The sequence below is a fragment of the Propithecus coquereli genome, unplaced genomic scaffold (genome assembly GCF_000956105.1).
Source record: "Propithecus coquereli isolate 6110/MARCELLA unplaced genomic scaffold, Pcoq_1.0 Scaffold197, whole genome shotgun sequence".
Taxonomy (NCBI): domain Eukaryota; kingdom Metazoa; phylum Chordata; class Mammalia; order Primates; family Indriidae; genus Propithecus; species Propithecus coquereli.
The window spans coordinates 446,938-466,092 of NW_012144633.1; the positions used below are offsets into that span (position 1 = coordinate 446,938).

At 37.4% G+C, this 19,155-nt stretch overlaps 1 protein-coding gene across 1 annotated transcript in view; it reads right to left on the reverse strand.

Moving 5' to 3' along the window:
- SPAG17 (sperm associated antigen 17) overlaps positions 1–19,155 on the reverse strand; it is a 281,081-nt gene that overhangs the window by 45,916 nt on the left and 216,010 nt on the right. The window contains exons 25-32 of the mRNA XM_012643425.1: positions 16,578–16,807; positions 11,615–11,759; positions 8,752–8,906; positions 6,178–6,366; positions 4,515–4,660; positions 4,283–4,413; positions 2,278–2,405; positions 334–516 (exon numbers count right to left, since the gene is read on the reverse strand). Coding sequence (XP_012498879.1) covers positions 334–516; positions 2,278–2,405; positions 4,283–4,413; positions 4,515–4,660; positions 6,178–6,366; positions 8,752–8,906; positions 11,615–11,759; positions 16,578–16,807 — 1,307 coding nt within the window. The remainder of the gene's footprint in view (positions 1–333; positions 517–2,277; positions 2,406–4,282; positions 4,414–4,514; positions 4,661–6,177; positions 6,367–8,751; positions 8,907–11,614; positions 11,760–16,577; positions 16,808–19,155) is intronic.

Below are 19,155 nucleotides of genomic sequence, written 5' to 3' on the forward strand. Positions count from 1 at the left end.
TCACTAGACCAGTTTTATATATAGGGAGAAAGATGGAGGACTCCATATAGCAATCACATATATATAAAAGTTTCTTACATTCTCAATGTCTTTGGGGATTCTTTAATTTCTATATCTTTATACCTGTGCATATGCTAAAAAAAATTCTATACCTTATGGGAACCATTAAGTATTTTCTACCTTTCAATCTTTTGCTCTCTGGAAGATTGACATTTTTGTGCTGCACTAGATAAATTTTGGTAGAATTACATAATTTCAAGTTCCTCAGAAAACCAAGAGCAACAATTGCCCTGTTCCTGATTCTTCTGGGTCAGGTTACCTGGATTCCTTTACCTTAAGGGAAACCTGCAGCCTCAGTTTCACCTCATCCCTTATGACCTCGTGCTGAATGAACTGGCGCATCTGTAGCACCTTGGGGCCCTTGAGTATAGGTGCTGGGGCACTCACTAGCTGCTTGGACCCAATGCAAAGGCCCTTCCAAATCTGAGTGCCAAATGGAGGTCCTGGAGTTTTTTTCTGTTAACAAAACAAAGCAAAAGTACCACCGAAGAAATAAGAATGTTTGGTTTATTTTATTGTATTTATTTATTTTTTTACTCAATACTTATTACTTGGATAGCTATATCAGGAAGCACCTGATAGGGATATGCTGGTGAAAAAAAAGATCGTTAACCTTAAAGTGTTCTGCAAATGTAAGGAAAACTACCAATAAAGTTGGGCAAGCTTTTCTCTTTATGTGTGTTACCAAGAATCTGGATATTTTAAAATCCCTGAGCAATGCTGTGCTATGGTAATTCAACAGCAGCCTAGCTTATGACAAATGTATGTGACTATTCTCTTATACCCACAGATAACCTAAGACATTTGGAATTAAGCAGTCTTTAACTTTCTGGTTCCATGTTAATTTTGACCTAGAAAGATTCTCTGAGAGAGAAATCATTGCATAGATCGGGACTACTTTTGAGCTCATTCTAGGTTAAGCATGCCTCCAGAGTCTTCTCAGGATCTTGTGGGCAGAAATGTCTGCCTTAGAGTCAACTTACATCTCTATGTTATATTTGTAATTGATTTTCAGGAGTGGTGTGCTTTGCTGACCTATGTCCTGAAGTGTGCCTGATGTGCTTCATTTTTAAAGGCCTGGCCAGTGACAAGCACGCAGGGGCTTGCTGGGGCTGGGCCACTCCTGCCAGGTGTAGAAGTTCATAACATAAGAGTGTCAGAGGAAGAGAATAAAATTCCTTCATTAATCTCAGATGTGGCATATTCTTTGTCATCACGTAGTACTTTCAACTTGGATATAGCCTTAGTGAGCCATGTGGTCACCATGGTGTCATCTCCTCATTTTCAGAGAAGGAAATGGAGATCCAGTGTGACTTGTCTCCAATACACATTAATAAGTGGTAGAACCAGGAATACCTCATTCTCATCATGTAGATTACAGTGACCAAATTAAACCAGAGGGGTAGGAGGTCTTTGTTATCTTAAGTGTTCATCATCTGTGCTCTTGCTATTATAAGATTTAGTGTAGGGCAGCAAAAATTATCATAACTCAAAAACATTATCCTCTTTATTTAACATTAGTATCTCTCTCTGATCTCATTATTCATATCTTCATTGATTTAATAATTTAACATCTGAAAATATGCTGGACATACTACATAAATTGCTTGCAAAATAAAATAGCAAATCTGGCAAGCTGCAGGACTTCATGATTCTTGCCCAAGATATTTTCTTTCATCCTTTAAAAAACTTTAGGTGGGGCTTCTCTACTCAGACATAATTATAATGTTTACTTCCTAACATTACAGTTGCAAATCCGTATATAATCTTTCACATTATTCTTATATGCTCAGTTGGTGCACTTTTAACATATGAAGGAAAATAGAGGGAGAGTGAAAGATCTAAAATTATGTGTTAAAACTATCAGATAAGAAATGGTAGGGGGGAAGATTTCCGTATGGCATCATATCAGGAGTTCCATGATGAGAGAGGTGTAACTTGGATTACTCAGAAAGGATATTTTCATATTATAGGAAGATGTTCAAGCCTGCAATATAGGATAAAAGAAATTAAACTGAATTAGCTAGCCAGGAATATTCCTCTAAAATGTTACTGCCACATCTGCAAATGTTAGAATATTCAAACATAAAATTCCTTGAGCCCATTAGCAATTTATACAGGGATGAAAATACATGAATACATGGGAGCAGACCTGAGACTCCAGTTCACTGATAGATGCATATGAAATAAAGTGACTTTTCAGCAGAAAATGTGTACCTCAACTGCGGGAAATGTTTCCCATGACCTTGACTGGAGATTAGGAGGAACAATTGTATCTAATTCCTTCTTCATTAGCCATGGTGATGCTTCATGAAAAGGGCGAAGGACTGTGATGCTCAGGGTACCTGGTTTAAAAAGAGTTATCAGAAGACCATTTACCCACGAAAATTATTCTGAGAAATTCAGTATGCATTCACTAAATTCAGCGAACACGTTTCGAATTGCCTTCTACATGAAAGTTAAGCAAGACACAGTGATTATGCTTAAGGACCTTACAATCTAACAAGAAAGATACGGCTTTTAGTCGCTGTAGCACCTACGGACTGGGTTTAGATCACCTAGAAGTATTCATTGACACCTCACTGTCCCTCAGCAACCATACCCAAGTCCTGTCAGTTCTACCAATAATTTTTTTAAATTAATTAATTTTATTTTATTTTTTAACTTAGGATCTAGCAAAACACATTAAAATTTTTTGAGTTCATCTGCATCTTCTCTCTCCACAGACTGTACATTAGATTACGTGCCTCAGAAAGATCCCGTTCTAGACTATAGCAACAAATGGCATTTCCACCCACATGTACTCTGTAAATGAACCTCCCTCTGCAGTCAGGGTGACTGACAATGTTAATTCATGATTAAAACTCTTTCTTGACATCCCATTTCTTATGAGATAAAGCTGAGTCCTTAACATTTTCTTGCCCCTGCCTCAGCTTGCATCATTTTCCCCCTCTGTGCTACAGCTACGTTTACCTTTCTCCCCTGTTCTCCAATGCTTTATGCTTCCTTCTTTATGTTTTCTTTTCTGAGAAAGCTCTCCTCCTTACCTTAATCGACCCCTACCTATCCTCTAGGTCTTGGCTCAAGTGTCTTCAGGGAAGTCTTCTAAGCTACATCAGGTTCCTCTGTTAGATTCTCTCGTAGAACCATGCTCCTTTCCTTCATAGACCTCATCCCAATTTATGATCATACAGTTATTTGTGCAGCTATATAATTAACACCTATCTCTACAATTAAACTGTAAGCTCCATGGAAGCAGAGTCGATGCCTGTTTTAGGTCATCATTGTATTCCTAATTCTTAGCCCTGCCAGTGTTTGGTATATGGTGGCTGCCAAGTAGATGTCAGTTAAGTGACTGACTAACACAGCAATTTGAGATGAATTCTTATTCTCACACAGTTCCACACATGCACTGCATAGCCAGTCAGAGCCCCCAACTCTGTATATTCACAAAGAGCATGGTATGTTCACATCAGACATATGTGCACTGATACACTAAAAGATATGAGGGCACAGAGACACAGGCATATTCATAAATGTACACAAAATATACCCTCTAAAACAGAGAAAAGATGAAAAGAAACACATGCATAAACTCAGGCATAGCACATAGGTTTTGTACATAGAGAACATGTAGGTGTTTATCTATATTTAAATACACATATTACATATATTGATGACTCTTACTTAATGCAATATGTATCTCTAACCTCTAGCCATGTACCAATTTCTTTGAAATTGATGAAAATGACATAAATACCCAATGAATATAACTTATGTAACTTATCATATATTTCAGGTTGGTATTATAACTCACATATCAAACGTACTTACTTATTGTATTCAATTTCATCAAGGAAACATCTTCAAAATGACGAAAATGAACTTACAAGAGGTGTCTCACTGTTCTTTGGTTTTTCTTACTAAAATGAACTAAACTCATAAATAAGAACCTTGGTACATACCTAAACACAGATAAAAATCTGCTTATCGGTAGGAGAGGGTTACATGCAATTTATATAGGTTAATGCTCAGCTATCTCTTGATATGTATGAAGATTCAAGTAGCTATGTAAATAGGTCAACATGACTAGGTGGAAAGTAGAGTAGAAAAGTGAGCAAGGTAGAAAAAGTAGAGAAGGTAACACGAGGGTGGATTGGATAGTAGGAGGATGAGAGTTGGTGGAGGGACACAAAGCATTCCAGACACTATGGGTTCTTACCTGGCTGTTCCTGCACAGGCTCTTGGAGAACAAGAGTAGTTGATTCTCCATATGCCAATGATAGGTATTCTTCTATGTCACTGTCTCGAAGAAGTTCCACTCCTGATCCATCAGCATAGATAACAAAAAACCTATTTGAAGAAATAAAAATCTAATCATTTGAAATATTCAGTTAAAATACTTCTTGAACTTAGAATTGAAAGTAAAAGTCATGGTATTATTATCGTTTTACCTGGGGACATGTTCACCATAGATTTGCTGATGATTCTTTTGAAGGTCAATATATGATAAACTATCATAGCTCTCAGTTTTTACATTTAAATCATCTTCCATTTTTTCTTCAGGTAATATTGTTGATGAACTACCATCAGCCATGACCTAAGAGACAAAGTATATAAGCAACTAAAAGAAAAAAAAAACCTAAAATGCTTACATTTCTGCTGATCCAATTTGAGGAAGCAGGTGATCTTTTGGCATGCTAAGAAAATCAGAGATGCTTATTTGGAAGGTATTGCTAAGTATATATTGGATTAATAAAAGTAAAAAGCAGCACAGCTATATTACTTATAAGCCACACTGAGAATGTGAAAATAAACTGGAACATTTATTGAAGAAAGTATGGGGAGGAAACTCAAAACCTTATATTATGAACATTAGTTCAAGGAATTGGTAATTTAAACACGGAGAAACAGGTACTCATGTGATAGGTGTCTTGAAATAGTGAAAGCACCATCTACGCAAGAGGATCATACTCTCAGATTCTAAGCACAGACTTAATACTTGTGTATAGAATTCATACAGAAACATTTAGTATCGATATGAGAAAAAATGCTCTATCCCTTTATACAGTCCAAATATGGCATGGGTCTCCCTAGGAAGGAGAGTGGTTTAGGCTGAAAGACCACTGAAGACAATGCCCAGGAGAAGTATCAATGCCTGGAAAAATGCTTGGCCTAGACAACCCAGACATTTCACCCTAGACGGTTTTGAGCTTTAAGTTTCTACTTCAATTTCTTGTAAGTTGAAATTTGTCAGCTTGAACTCATGCTGTGAAGTCTCAGTTACTTAGCAAAGAGAAAATAAGCTGGATCAGGGCCTGTCTGCATACAAAAACAGTTAGGAATTCTGTGGTATGACACCAAATCTAAAAAATAACTTCATATTCACTAGCCGATGGACAGAATTCCACTGTTGCATGAAAGTGAAAAAAAAAATAAAGATAATTGCCTAGAGCTGGAGTTGGCAAATCTTTTTTTGTCAAGGGCCAGATAGTAAATATTTTGGAGTTTTCAGGGCATACATTCTCTGTTGCAACTACTCAACTCTGCCATTATTATGCAAAAGTAGCCATAGACAGTATATATACAAATGAATACGGCTGTGTTCCAACAAGACCTTATATAATAACACTAAAATTTGAATTTCCTATGATTTTTATGTGTCATGAAATGTTCTTCTTCTTTCGTTTTGTTTTTGTTATTTTTTTTATTTCAGCATATTATGGGGGTACAAATGTTTAGGTTACATATATTGTCCTTGCCCCACCTGAGTCAGAGCTTCAAGCATATCCATCCCCCAGACGGTGTGGGGATGGGGATGAGGATACTATTCTTTTTATTGGCATTATTTTTAGATGTCTGCTAATGTTCCTTCCTTTCTGTTCTAATTATTTATTTGGCTTTAACATTTCTACTATGCCATCCCCTATGGAAGTACACTTAAAAATAAAGAAAAAAATATATTGACATTCATTACTGGTTGCCCAAGGTATTGGCAGTAAGTGGGTAACTAATCCCAAGGAAACTAAGGTAAAAATCTACATGGAAGCTGTCTAGTCTGAAATATCTCAAAAGCAAAGCCACAGGCTCTCTCTACATACTAAAGATGAACTTTACCTGAAAAGTGTTTCCCTCAGGATCCAGAACCTCACAGACAACCTCTGAAGTGTGCTTCATGATGTACCTGCTGGCTCTCAGCTGCTCACGCTTTTGGAAAGGATGGTATATATCACTGCTTGATTCATGGCAATATATAGCGGAACAATCTCTATCAATGTGAAGAGAGCCTGTGTTTGGAGGTAACACCTGAAAGGGTAACAGAAAGAAGGAAATTTTAAAAATTTTCTTGTTCAATTTGATGGAGTTGGGAAATCACTTTAGGAAAAAGAGTATTCATAGATCCTAGTCACAAACTGTGTTTCCAGGAAGAAAACATTACCCAAGAAAAGGCTCAAGGTTTGGGAAGACTACTTGATAAGGAGGCATACTGAATAATTAAGACACGATTTCCTGTGCCCTCACATTTTACCACTCACTTTAATATCCCTTCTAAGTAATTGTCCTGAGCCCTTTTATTTCCAATATTTAGTATATTTTCACCAAAGTAAACAGAAGTAGTCCTATAAAAAATGTTTGGGTTCCTTTGTGTTCTTGGACAAGAAGCATCTCCAAAAGGGTCAAAAGCCATGGGATAAATGCTCTTAGAAGCTATTATTTGTCCTCACTCCTCTGGTGGCTGACATAATCCTTAAGTAATAGCTTTTATGTAATGGCTTCTGCTTCAGATAGGCTCTTTTCCGAAATATAATTCGTATACCATAAATCCACCCTTTAAAAGTGTATAATTCAGTGGTTTTCAGTATATGAAACAACTTGCGAAACCATTATCACTGATTTCGGAACATTTTTATCACCTCCGAAAGAAACGTTGATCCCATTAGCAGTCACTCTATCTCACCTTTGCCCCTGGGCCTTGGCAAACACTAATCTGCTGTCTCTGTAGAGTTACCTATTCTAGTCATTTCATATAATGGAAGCATGTACTATGTGGCTTTTTGTGTCCGGCTTCTTTCTGTTAGCATAATGTTTTCAAGATTCATTCATGTTGCAGCATACATCAGTATTTCATTCACTTTTGTGGATAAATAATATTCTATTGTATGGCTTTACCACATTTTGCTTATCCACTCATGAGGTGATACACCTTTGAGTTTTCACATTTTTCTATTATTAAAAATGTTGCAATTAATATTGTTTACAAGTTTTTGTATAGATGTATATTTTAATTTCTCTTGGCTATATATCTAGGAGTGGAATTCCTGGATCATATGACAACTATGTTCACTTTTTGAGGAACTGCCAAACTGTTTTCCAAAGCAACTGCACAATTATGAATTCCCATCAGCAGTGTATGAGGGTTTCAATTTCTCCACATCCTTGTCAATACTTGTGATTGTCTTTTTGATTACAGTCAAATAGTGGGTGTGAAGTGGCATGTCACTGTGGTTCGATCTGCATCTCCCTAATGACTAATGATGTTGAGCATCTTTTCATGGCTTATTTGCCACATGTGTATCTTCTTTAGAAAAATTCAAATCTTTTGCTAATTTTTAAATTGGGTTACTAGTCTTTTTATTGTTGAGTTGTAGGAATTCTTTATATATTCTGTACACAAGACCATTATCAGCTATATGATTTGCAAACAATATTTTTGATTCTATAGTTTATCTTTTCCCTTGGTGGTGTCTTTTGAGTCAAAAACTTTTTTTGATTTTGATAAAGCTTGTGCGTTTCATATCATATCTAGGAAACCATTGTGTAATCCATGGACATGAAAACTTGCACCTACGTTTTCTTTCATCTCTCACTTGCAGAAAACCTTCCTTGCCCCATAATAATTTACACCAATAAAGAGGGAGAAGGATAACATTATCAGGAGAGATGGAAGGAATAAACTGGCTTCAGCAACTTTCACAGTAACAATTATTTGTGAGGTCTCTGTCCATCATCTTCTGGCTTTGAGCTCTTAGCATATCATGACATTGTATGTGATATCTTGGCTCGTGTGCCCCTTCTCCAGTAAGTATAAAAGTGAAGGCAAATCCTTCTACGATTAAAGGGACTGCAAGCTGACACAGGGTGGTTGTGTTTAATAAGGAAATACAGGGAGGTGGGAAGAGATGCTAACAGTGCCCTTCCTTAAACTTCCAAGGACAAAGCTTTGCTTCAGCTGGGAGAACTGCCCTTCGAGGACTACACAGACCACGTGCTCTCTCCTGTCCCGCTGCAACATTAAGTAGAGGAAGGATGACTCAAAATAGGAGGCATGGAAAAGAAGAATGAGGGTCCAGGTGGTAGGAGGTGAAGCTAGTCTGGTAGGCACAGGCCAGATCATCTAAGTGCTTCTAACACCCACCATGCCTAGCACATAAGAGATCCTTAACAAACGCATTTCAGTTTATAACCTTGATCCAAAACTTTGTAAAACAAGCAGAGCAATGTTTTTTTCTGGAATGGACTATAAAAAGAAGATGAATAAATAAGAGTCTGAGAAGTATATTCTAAGATCAGGTGAGAAAAGAAAGCAAGAGTAATAGATATTGCAGGTATTTTCACCCCTCCAAAGGAGTGAGTTTTCTTAGACAAATGGACACTTACCTTTGACACTTCTTACTTTCCTCCTAGACTTACCTGGTATGTTCCCTGTGGTTTTGCAATAATAGATGTTCCATCTCCAAAGGTGGCACAGCAGCTACTGTCCTCACAGTTGGTGATAACAGTGGCATAGTGTGAGTTTTCTATCCGCATACACTTTACCTGCCTGGTGAAAGTCTGAGGACTTTCGTCTGCAAGCAAACACAAGGTGAGCAGATCTGATAGAATGCGTACATTGAGAAACAGACCCCAGCCTGTCGATCGTGCCGCTGCCTCCTGGCTGTCTGATTCCCCATGGAAAAAATACAATTGGAAAGGAGAGGCCGAGTGCTGAGAACTCTGCAGGGCTGAAATGTGGCCTACTCTCCTTGTCAATTCAGAATAATTGTTTCAGAATGAATCTTCCTGCTTAATTTAGTATACTGCCTTGTTCTTACTACTCTTTTTATTTGGAGAAATTGAAAACATCCGATTTTTCAATTTGAAAAATTGAAAAGCATAAAATATAATTTAGTCACTCATGTATGCACCAATCAAAATTTATGCTTGTTACTATTTTGTCATATTTGCTTCAATATTTTTAATAGGTATATAAGAGAAAGATTACAGATCAAGTTGAAGTTTCTCCTTATGCTTGGGTTTATTTCCCTCTTGCAAGCCATTTTTATGCTTTTATATAAATATATATATCAAGAACAATATATAATATTTGTGGCTTTAAACTTATATAAATTAATATTACTTTATGTCATTATATAATTGTATAATTACTGTATGCTATCACTCTACACTTGCTTTTTTCACTTAACAATGTTTCAAGACCTCCAACCATCTTAACATATATGTGTGTCTAGATATATTTATATGTGTGTGTGATTCCTATTAACCATTATATAGTATTCCTTTGTAGGAATATATCACATTTTACTTTTGTAGTTTGCCATTGATGGACAGATATGTTTCCCAATATTTCAATATTATACTCAGCATTGCAAGTAGCACCCCTGTACCTGTTTCCTTGTACAAATGTGTAAGAATGTCTCTCTTTATATAAGTAAAAATAAAGTTAGCACATCATAATATGACATGCATGATTTTATGGGGGCATGGGAGATATAGATCAAAGGGTATAAAATTGTAATTATGTAAGATGAACAAGTCTAGGGATCTAATGTACAACATGAAGACTACAGTCAATAATACTGTATAATGAAAATTTTCTAAGAGTGTAGATTTTAAGTAACTATGTGCAGTGGTGGACATGCTAGTTTACTTGACTTTAGTAATCATTTCACTATGTATATGAATATCAAAACATCACATTGTACACTTTAAATATGTACAATAAAGAAAACTTTGACATGAAGGAAAAAGGAGTTAGGGAATAATTTGTCTTTAAAAATATTGTTTAAGTTTAGGTTAGGAAGAGTGGTAGGCTTTTAGATTCTTTGAGCAGGTTCCAGCAGCTGTAGCTTCCTTCTCTCTTACACCACTTTTCTAACAATGAGAGACATGCTCAGACTTGAAGAAAGACCTATCTGAGTTTACCTACTTGTGCAAATTACATGCCTTGAAGATCAAAGGAAACAGGTCTGAGAGCTAATATCCAGGACAGATGAATCATGGTTATTAGATTTTAGTTGCCACCACTCAGGACCATAATTCTCTAGTGGTAAAATGGGAAAGACTATTACTATTCAGGAACCAACTAGGTGAGCTGTTATCACTCCCCTCTCTATTAAGGATAAATATCATAATAAAAAGTCCTATTGCATTCCCATATTCATCGAAGCATTATTAACGACAGCCAAGACTTGGAATCAATCTAAATGTCCATCAGTGGAAGAATGGATAAAGAAAATGTGGTAAATATAGTCAGTAGAGTATTATTCAGCCTTAAAAAAGAAGGAAATCCTGTCATTTGCAACAACATGGATGAACCTGGAGGATATTATGTTAAATGAAATAAGCCAGGCACAGAAAGACTAATACTGTACGATCTCACTCATGTGGAATCTAAAAAAGTTGAATTCACAGAAGTAGAGAATAGAATGGTGGCTACCAGGGGCTGCAGGGGTTGGGGGTGGAGGAGATGTTGGTCAAAGGATACAAAATATCAATTAGATAAGAGGAATAAGTTCAAGAGATCTACAGCACAACATGGTGACTATAATAAATAATAATATATTATATTTTGAAAATTGCTAAGAGGACAGATTTAAGCATTCTCACCACTAAAAAAAATGGGTGTGAGGTAATGCATATGTTAATTAACATGACTGAGTCATTCCACAGCATATATATATATATATATATGTTACAAAGCCTCATTTTCATGATAAATATATCCAATTTTTATTTATCAATTAAAATAAATTAAATTAAAAACAAAAAATAGCAAATTGATGATGATGATAATAATAATAATAAATGTTCCTTATAGGCCCTGCTTTGAACTGCATGAGTGTTCTTTGGTTGGTTGGCTGACTTCATCAAAAATTCTTCTTTTTTTTTGAGACAGAGTCTCCCTCTGTCACCGGGGCTAGAGTGCCATGGCATCAGACAAGCTCACAACAACCTCAAACTCCTGGGCTCAAGTGATCTTCCTGCCCCAGCCTCCCAAGTGGCTGGGACTACAGACATGTGCCACCACGACTGGCTAATTTTTTCTATTTTTAGTAGAGATGGGATCTCGCTCTTGCTCAGGCTGGTCTTGAACTCTTGAGCTCAAGCAAATCCTTCCACCTTGGCCTCCTAGAGTGCTAGGATTACAGGAGTGAGCCACCACGCCCAGCTTAAAAATTCTTCTTATGTGTGTATTTAGCAATCAGTGAAGATTCTATCTAGCTTATGCTAAAGAGTTATAAAATATATCATGTACTTGAAAAATAAAACTTACTTATTTCTTGATAATCTGGAGGAATAATATGATCTTCATAAACTTGGTAAAAGGTTGTAATTCTGGTACCGTCAGCGTGATCCACTATCCGAGTACCATCTTTCTTTTCAACAATGACCACTTTGTCTTCCCGAGTTGTCATAACCTGAATATGTAAAGGCAGAGCACAATCATTCGGACAGGTGGTTAATCCCAAGTGCTCATTTTTATGCCCATTGAATACAAAGATGGCATCATCAAAATGCTGGTTATTTATTTACAAGCAAAAGTTTTATCTTATCCACCTGACCTAACCTTTACAACAACTCTGGGAGTCAGGCAGTGGTATCCTCATTTTACACATGAGGAACTTTTGGCTTGGAGAAGTTAAGAAACTTGCTCAAGGTCACTCAACAAGTAAGGGCATATTTGTGAATGAAGAGTTAACATGTGGACTGAGTTGACCTAGAAAATAACCACAGGTCCTGTTTGCTTGGAAACTGCAAAGTAATGATAGATATGGCATGCTGTGGCTGCCTTGTTTTTGTGAAACCCCTGCTCTGCAGAGCTACCCTGAATGAGTGAGCTACAAGACGGCCTGCAGGTATCAGGTCCAATGTTATTGGAACTGTACTTGAGGATTGGTGGGGGACAGAGGCCTCAGTGTCTCTGTGTCAAGTTGATCCTCACATGCATGTGCTCATGTCTGCAGTTGCCATGCATGCCTATGTAAGCTGAGGGGTACAAGAAGCTATGTACATGGGTTGCTGCTGGGACTCTCAGTTGGATAAGGATGGTGTACTGATCTTGCTGTGTTTCCTGTCTTCTATGCTTCCCTAAAGTTGAGTAAATGTAGTGATAGATGAAAGTCTATTATATTCTGTTAGTTTTGATTGTCAATTTTAACCCATAATCCCTTCTGTTCAGGTAGAGAGTATTATTGTGAAAAATAGATAGAAGGTCCAAGAAGGAAAATAGCTCTATCACCCGAGACAGAAAGACAAAGGTAGCCACTTTGTCAGCCCGGTATGTTCCAGGTCTATTCCAATGCAATCTAGTTGAACACAAATTTATGGAGTGCTGACCATGTGTTGTGCGCAGTGATAGGTGCTGGAGATACAATGATGAACAAAACACAAGTTTCATTCCTATTCTGTAGAGGTTATAGACCAGAAGAAGAGTCACTAAAGAAATTACTGAAGGGGACATTCGTGGGGCTGCTGGTGTCTGTAGTGAGGGTCCTGACCTGTCTGAATTCCTGTCTGGGGAATTGATACTGAGCTCAGACTTGGTGTGTTGGTGCAGAGTTAAAACATGAGTGAAGCATGTGCTAGACAAAGGACCCCAGGGAGGAGGAGATGGGAGCAGATGAGCTAGGAAGCTAGCGACCAAGTTGGGGAGGGCTTTCAGACATATTAAGAACTTCGGCCTTTATGCTAAGGGGGCAAAACACTACCAAAGAGCTTTAATTATAAGGACTAGCGTAGTAATCACAGAAACAATTCAGCTAATCCTGGCAAGTCCTTCAGTCTGAAAGAACAATCAGGCCCTTTTGTACTGTAGCTAAATCACTGACAAGCTGCTATGAACTGAATGTTTGTGTCTGCCAAAATGCATATGTTGAAATCCTGACCCCCACGGTGATGGTATTGGGAGATGGGGGCTTTGGGAGGCGACTAGGTCATAAGGGAGGAGCCGTCATGAATAGAATCAGTGCTCTTATAGAAGACCTCCAAAGAGCTCTCACGTTCTCTTTCCACCATGTGAGGACAAAATGAGAACTTGGCCGTCTGCAACCCAGAAGAGGGTGCTGACCAGACGGTACCACACTGGCACCCTAATCTTGGATTTCCATCCTCGAGAACTGTGAGAAATACATTTCTGTTGTTTACAAGTTACTCAGTCTATGGCACTTTGTTACAGCAGCCTGAACGGACTATGCCGCTAGAGAAGCTCTAAACTTCCAGGGGTGTGTGTGTCGGTTTGTGTGTAGATGTGATGGACATGGAGGTATATGGCCCAGAACCCTCTTCAACAAAGGACTTGCTCCCGAGCTGCGGGGTGCACAGTCAGCAAACAGTTGCCAGCTTTCAGCTCTTTCAGCATCTGCCTCAGCTACAGAGAGATGCTTCACCTGACTCACATCCTTCTCTAGTAGCTGTGTCTAAATTTAGAAGAATTTAAAACTTCTACCAGACTTGGGACAATAGGACACAGGTGTACTTGCTCCTGAGCTCCCCGCCAGCTGACTGCGGCTTTGCTATGTTTGTACCGCAGTTCAGCTCCTTCCTCTGCCCATGCGTGGCTGCCTGCTCATCCTTCCTTTCACAGATGGTGTGCCTGATAAAGATCTTGCACTCCAAACTCCACCTCGGTGTTTGCTTCTGGAAAGCCCAACCTGCAACTATAGTGCTGTAAATTATATAATGTATATTTCAACTGTTGGACATTTTCTAAACTTGAACTATACTACCTAAAAGGAACACAGTGTTTCACTGAAGAGTCTGCATGGATGTGAGAATGAGTTGTGACTCAAATGTCTAGGGCTATTGTGAGCAGGTGATGATCACCTTCTTACCTCTTTATGGTAGGCAGAAACCACTACTTAAGAGAGAAACGCATGCTGATCATTATTTTACGTTCTTATCATTGCTTTCCTCCAGGAAGGTGAAATAAGAAATACTGTCGTATAATGTGGTGGTTGAGAGTGAGAGCTCTGGAGTTAAGGTGCCTGAGTTCAAATCCTGGCTCCACGGATGGCTGGGGGACTTAAGCATGTTGTGCTATTGTTTTCTCCTATGAAAAATGGAGCCAACACTAGTATCTTCTTGGGAATGTTTGTGGATTAAATGAGATGAGGTGGCGAAGTGTTTCAAACATTGTTGGTCATCAAGTTAGTAATTATTAATACTGGCTATTTATATAGTAGAGATATTTACATATTATTATTTAGAATTATTCAAACATAACATTTCATAACACTACGGGTCACCATAGAGTGGGATAATAGTTGTTATTCTTAGTGGTGGTAACAACCCTGAAACAAGAATGTTTCCAAACACCTGATGGTGCCGGGTCTGGCATTAATCTTCCCAACTATTTCAGGCAATGACTATTATCTCTAGTTTATGAATAAGAAACTCAGATTAGAAACTTGTCCAAAATTATTCATCTAGTAAGACTGTGGCTGAGGCTCAAACCCAGGTCTGCCTCACCACAAGGGCAGGGCTTACTCTTTTAAAATGTGATACTTCATGTCAGGGGTTGTAAAAAAACATATCCATTTTCAATTTTGTTTCATATAATCATGTCAGTCTCTTGGCCCTATTCACATAGTTGTTTAGTATGTGGGATCTGGAATGCAATTTTGGGGTCCGCATTCTGATTATACCATTTGCTGTGTGATTGATTTTACTTGAACTTCACAGGAAGTTGTGATCTTTGGCAAATTAACCAACTTCTCTGTAGCTTAGTTGCCTCATCTATAAAAGGGAAACAACAATAGTTTGTTGTGAGAATTGAATGAGTTAGTATGTGGAGAGTGCAGAGAATGGGGCCTGGCACACAATGACTGCTCAGTAAATATTATTATTGCTATTATTGTTAGGTTTTTGGTGTTTAATTCATGCTTGAATCCCGGCTCTTCAACGGTGGTTCATGCTTTTAAGTGGTAACAAGAATAAGAGAAGTTAAAAGTTAACTAAGAAATGCTAATAAAATTCGCATATTAAGCCAAATAATCTACCTCAGAGGCTGAATTAAAAGGAGTTATATGAAGTAACTAAAACAAATAAATAAATAAATAACCCCCACAAAACCCTCAAAACAAACAAAAGAACCCAAACTTTCTTAGATGGTATGTACTTTGAATCTTACAAAAAAAAACCCAACTAGCAAACAAAGTAAGAAATTATGAAATTGGTTCAGAAGTAGGCTGAAGAAGAAAGGAAAATATGTTTGGTTTGGTAACAGCATTCATCTCACTAGCAAGCAAGCATTTTGCTTCTGACCAGTAGCATGCGGCTGCAAACAAGGGTAGGAAGTCCAGAAGCCAGAGATAAGGCACCTAGGAAAATCTTCATTTTGTTTAGATTTACAGGGTGCTGAAAAGCTCCACATAAGATTTTAGAGGAATAGCTAAAGAATGGAAAAAGCCTAGTTTTTAGTCACCAAAAACTGGTTCTAATCCTGGCTTCGGCATTCCCTGGGTGTGTACTCTTGACCATGTAACTTAATTTCCTGGGGCTCCATTTCCTCAGCTGTGTGATGATGTATTGGTGTAAGGACTGAATGAGATTATGGGACATAAACCCATAAAAGAAATCCTGACACATAGAAGGTGCTATTGCTCATCCCAGGAGTTTCCGTTTTATATCATAAACAAAACATTATTTTCTATACCACTAACTTGTCACTTATTGTTATGCCACAAATAAATTCTTTTGTACAGTTGCTCTATGGTGTTGAATTCTTGAGTTACTTGACATGAGCCTGTCTTATCTCCTTAAATATACCATAAATTCTTCAAAATCAAGGATCATGAGCAAATTTCTATCACTAACTGCAGATGGACACAAAGAAGTAGGAATAGAGCATAGATTTTTGCTTCCAGGAGATAAGATATATACACAAATACATTCAACATAAGGAAACTCATGACATCTTTACTCATACATATCTTAAAAGTGATATAGAAAATTCATGACCTGCCTCTCACTTCAAAAATTAGTATTTCATTCTGAAGAAGTTGTCTCCTAAACATACCTTTATACAAAAAATTAGTAATTCCTGATATACTATGTTTGTCAAATATACCACATGATATTTTTAGATTTGAGAAGGTAGATCCATCTATCCATCCACCTATCCACTACATAACAAATATTTATTGAAAATTTATTATTCACCAGGCACTCTTCTATGTCCTGCTTCAGAATTCTAAGGATTTAGAAAATTTTGCAGTATATAATATAGTTTGCCATACCGTTCTATTGACAGGATCTGTGGCCCGAAAGGATAAAAATGGGGCCAAATCTGCTATTCTTTCTAATCCTTTGGTGCCAATCCGATTTCCTTCAGTTGTGGTTGTAAACCAGGTGCCTAGGCGAACCTCCACAGGAGTCACTGGTGGAGGTTCGCCTTGAACTGTCTCTGGTGAAGGTTCATGGATTTCACTCTTATGTGCCATTGATGACTGATTTTTGTGACCTTTTCCTGTGAGGTTCAAGTAAAATCAATCACAACAATGTAAGTATTCTATCAATTATATCTATCATTCATTAAGTTTTGATACAGTGTAAGCTACCTAAGACACTGTGGCAGAAACAATCTAAGGATATTCATCAATTATATTATTTCTCAATAGGGAAAAAAATCAGGTTATTAATATCTTAGTTTTGACATTGAATCTTGGCAGGACTCCCACCACCTTCCCCCAACATACTCACACATAGACAGTTCATTGTCTGTAGCGCGAAAGCTGTTCTGGTCAATTTCTGCACTCTTCTGAGTCTTGATTACATCTCCCTGGATCCTAGATTTTGTGTTCTGTACTCTGGTTTTCAAACCCTACATTTTCTCCCATGTATCTGTCAAACCTTCATTTCTTTGGACTTATTAGATTCTATCATTTACTAAATTTTTAACCTTTGATTTCCCTCACTTTGTCAGTCATAATAGGAAATATCTTTCGTCAATCCCGGATCCAAGGAACCTTGCCAGCCAGGCATAATCTCTAGGACTTCTCCAGATTCAGACCATGAAATAAGCATTAGGGCATGAATCTCAGCTTAAATAATGGAGACTCAACTAATAAGAAGAACCAAAGAAGATAGATACATCAAGTTAAGATTTTCCATTGCCATAAGATTTATTTGGACCTATTTACACATTCAGAACATTGGCAGAGAATGAAAACAGTGACACTTTCAGAATAGGAAGAGAAATAATCTTTACGGTAACAAATACTTTTGGAATTATCTTTTATTCTACTTTTTTCCTTTTCCTCTTCTTGCTCTGCCTTGTCCTTCTCTTATTTATTTATTTAATCAAAAGAAGTGAGCTATGGAAAGAGCATTCCAGCATAATGGACATGAAAAATAACATAGGGTAGGGAATAGCATGGTATGTGCAGACAACTACTAGCAGGCTAATGTGACCAGAGAATAAATATCAAGCATAGTTTGGTTGAGAGAAGAGCCTGGAGAAGTAGACAGTGATTCAACTGAGTGGCCTTTGCAGGATGTTAAAGACCTTGGATTTTTTTCTTATACGTGACATTTAGTAATTACAGAGTTTTAAGAGGGATAGTGATATGGTCAGAAGATTAGGTAGATGCTTTTGGCCAGAATATGCAGAATTGATATTAATGAAAACAGAACAGTTAGGAAGTTTTAAAGTACTAGAGATTATAGAGAGTAGTAAAGATAAACAAGTACAATTTTGGTACAAATGTAGATTGGGAGATAAATTTGGATATAGAAGGCTGAGGATGGATATGGAAGGTAAAAGAATAAGAGGAAAAAAGGATAACATACAGATTCTGATATCTTAACCAACTACTGTCTTCCGTTATTAAGTATATGGGTCAATAAAATAAAGACAACTGGTCAAGGATCAGCCCAAAGGTAAGAGGAAAGAAACAGGCATGGTTGGAGTTCCATTTTCAGCAACATCACAGACTGGATAACCAAGAATTCCACTGAAAACAACTAAAGCTACTAGAAAAGATCTCTTAATCAATCTTCTTGAAAATGTCTACAAGCTGGCAAGTATAAGAAAAGTCAACACAAGCTAAGGGCTAAGTGAAAGTGGAAACACAGAGAAATAAAAATAACACTGAATTTGACTTTTGCTCTGTGGTCTTTGTCAAATTGGATGATTTTGAGCATTTTTTTTCTCAGCATTCAGTAAGTCCCAGCATTCTGGGACTTACGGAGAAATGAAAGCTAGAGCCTACTCAGGCTGGAGAGTTCACCAAAAATCTGAGACCTAAAGGGCTACACCCTTAGACTAAGTGTGGATTATTAACAGAAAGAAACTCATGTTTTTTTTCTACTCCACCCTAGGACTGTCAGAAAAGTTGCCTATATTCAAACGTGGAGCTGAGCAGAGAGAACAAAAAAATACTTTGAGGTTGCATAACCACGAGCAGATCCTTATGTATTAATAGATTTGAAACAAAAATTCACACCACTTGGATGGCAACCCTAGAAATCCCTTTAATAACTTGAAGTGATTCAAGACTACTGGTTTCCCTACTACCTGCTAATATCCTTTCTGAAACTAAAATACTTTCTAAAGAAACACACCTTTATACCAGCCCAAACAATTTAGAATCAAAGCAATAATAAAAATTAATAATCAGCCTCTAGTCACAAAGTACCAAAGACACAATGAAGCAAAGCATTTGAATCAAGTAAGAGCCAGAAGAAACAACAGAAAGTAGAATTAGACCCATAGTACTTTAGATATTGGAATTATCAGACACAGAATACAAAATGCATGCTCAATATGATTCCAGAAGCAAAAGGGGGCCAAAAAATATGAGTAAAGAGAAGGCA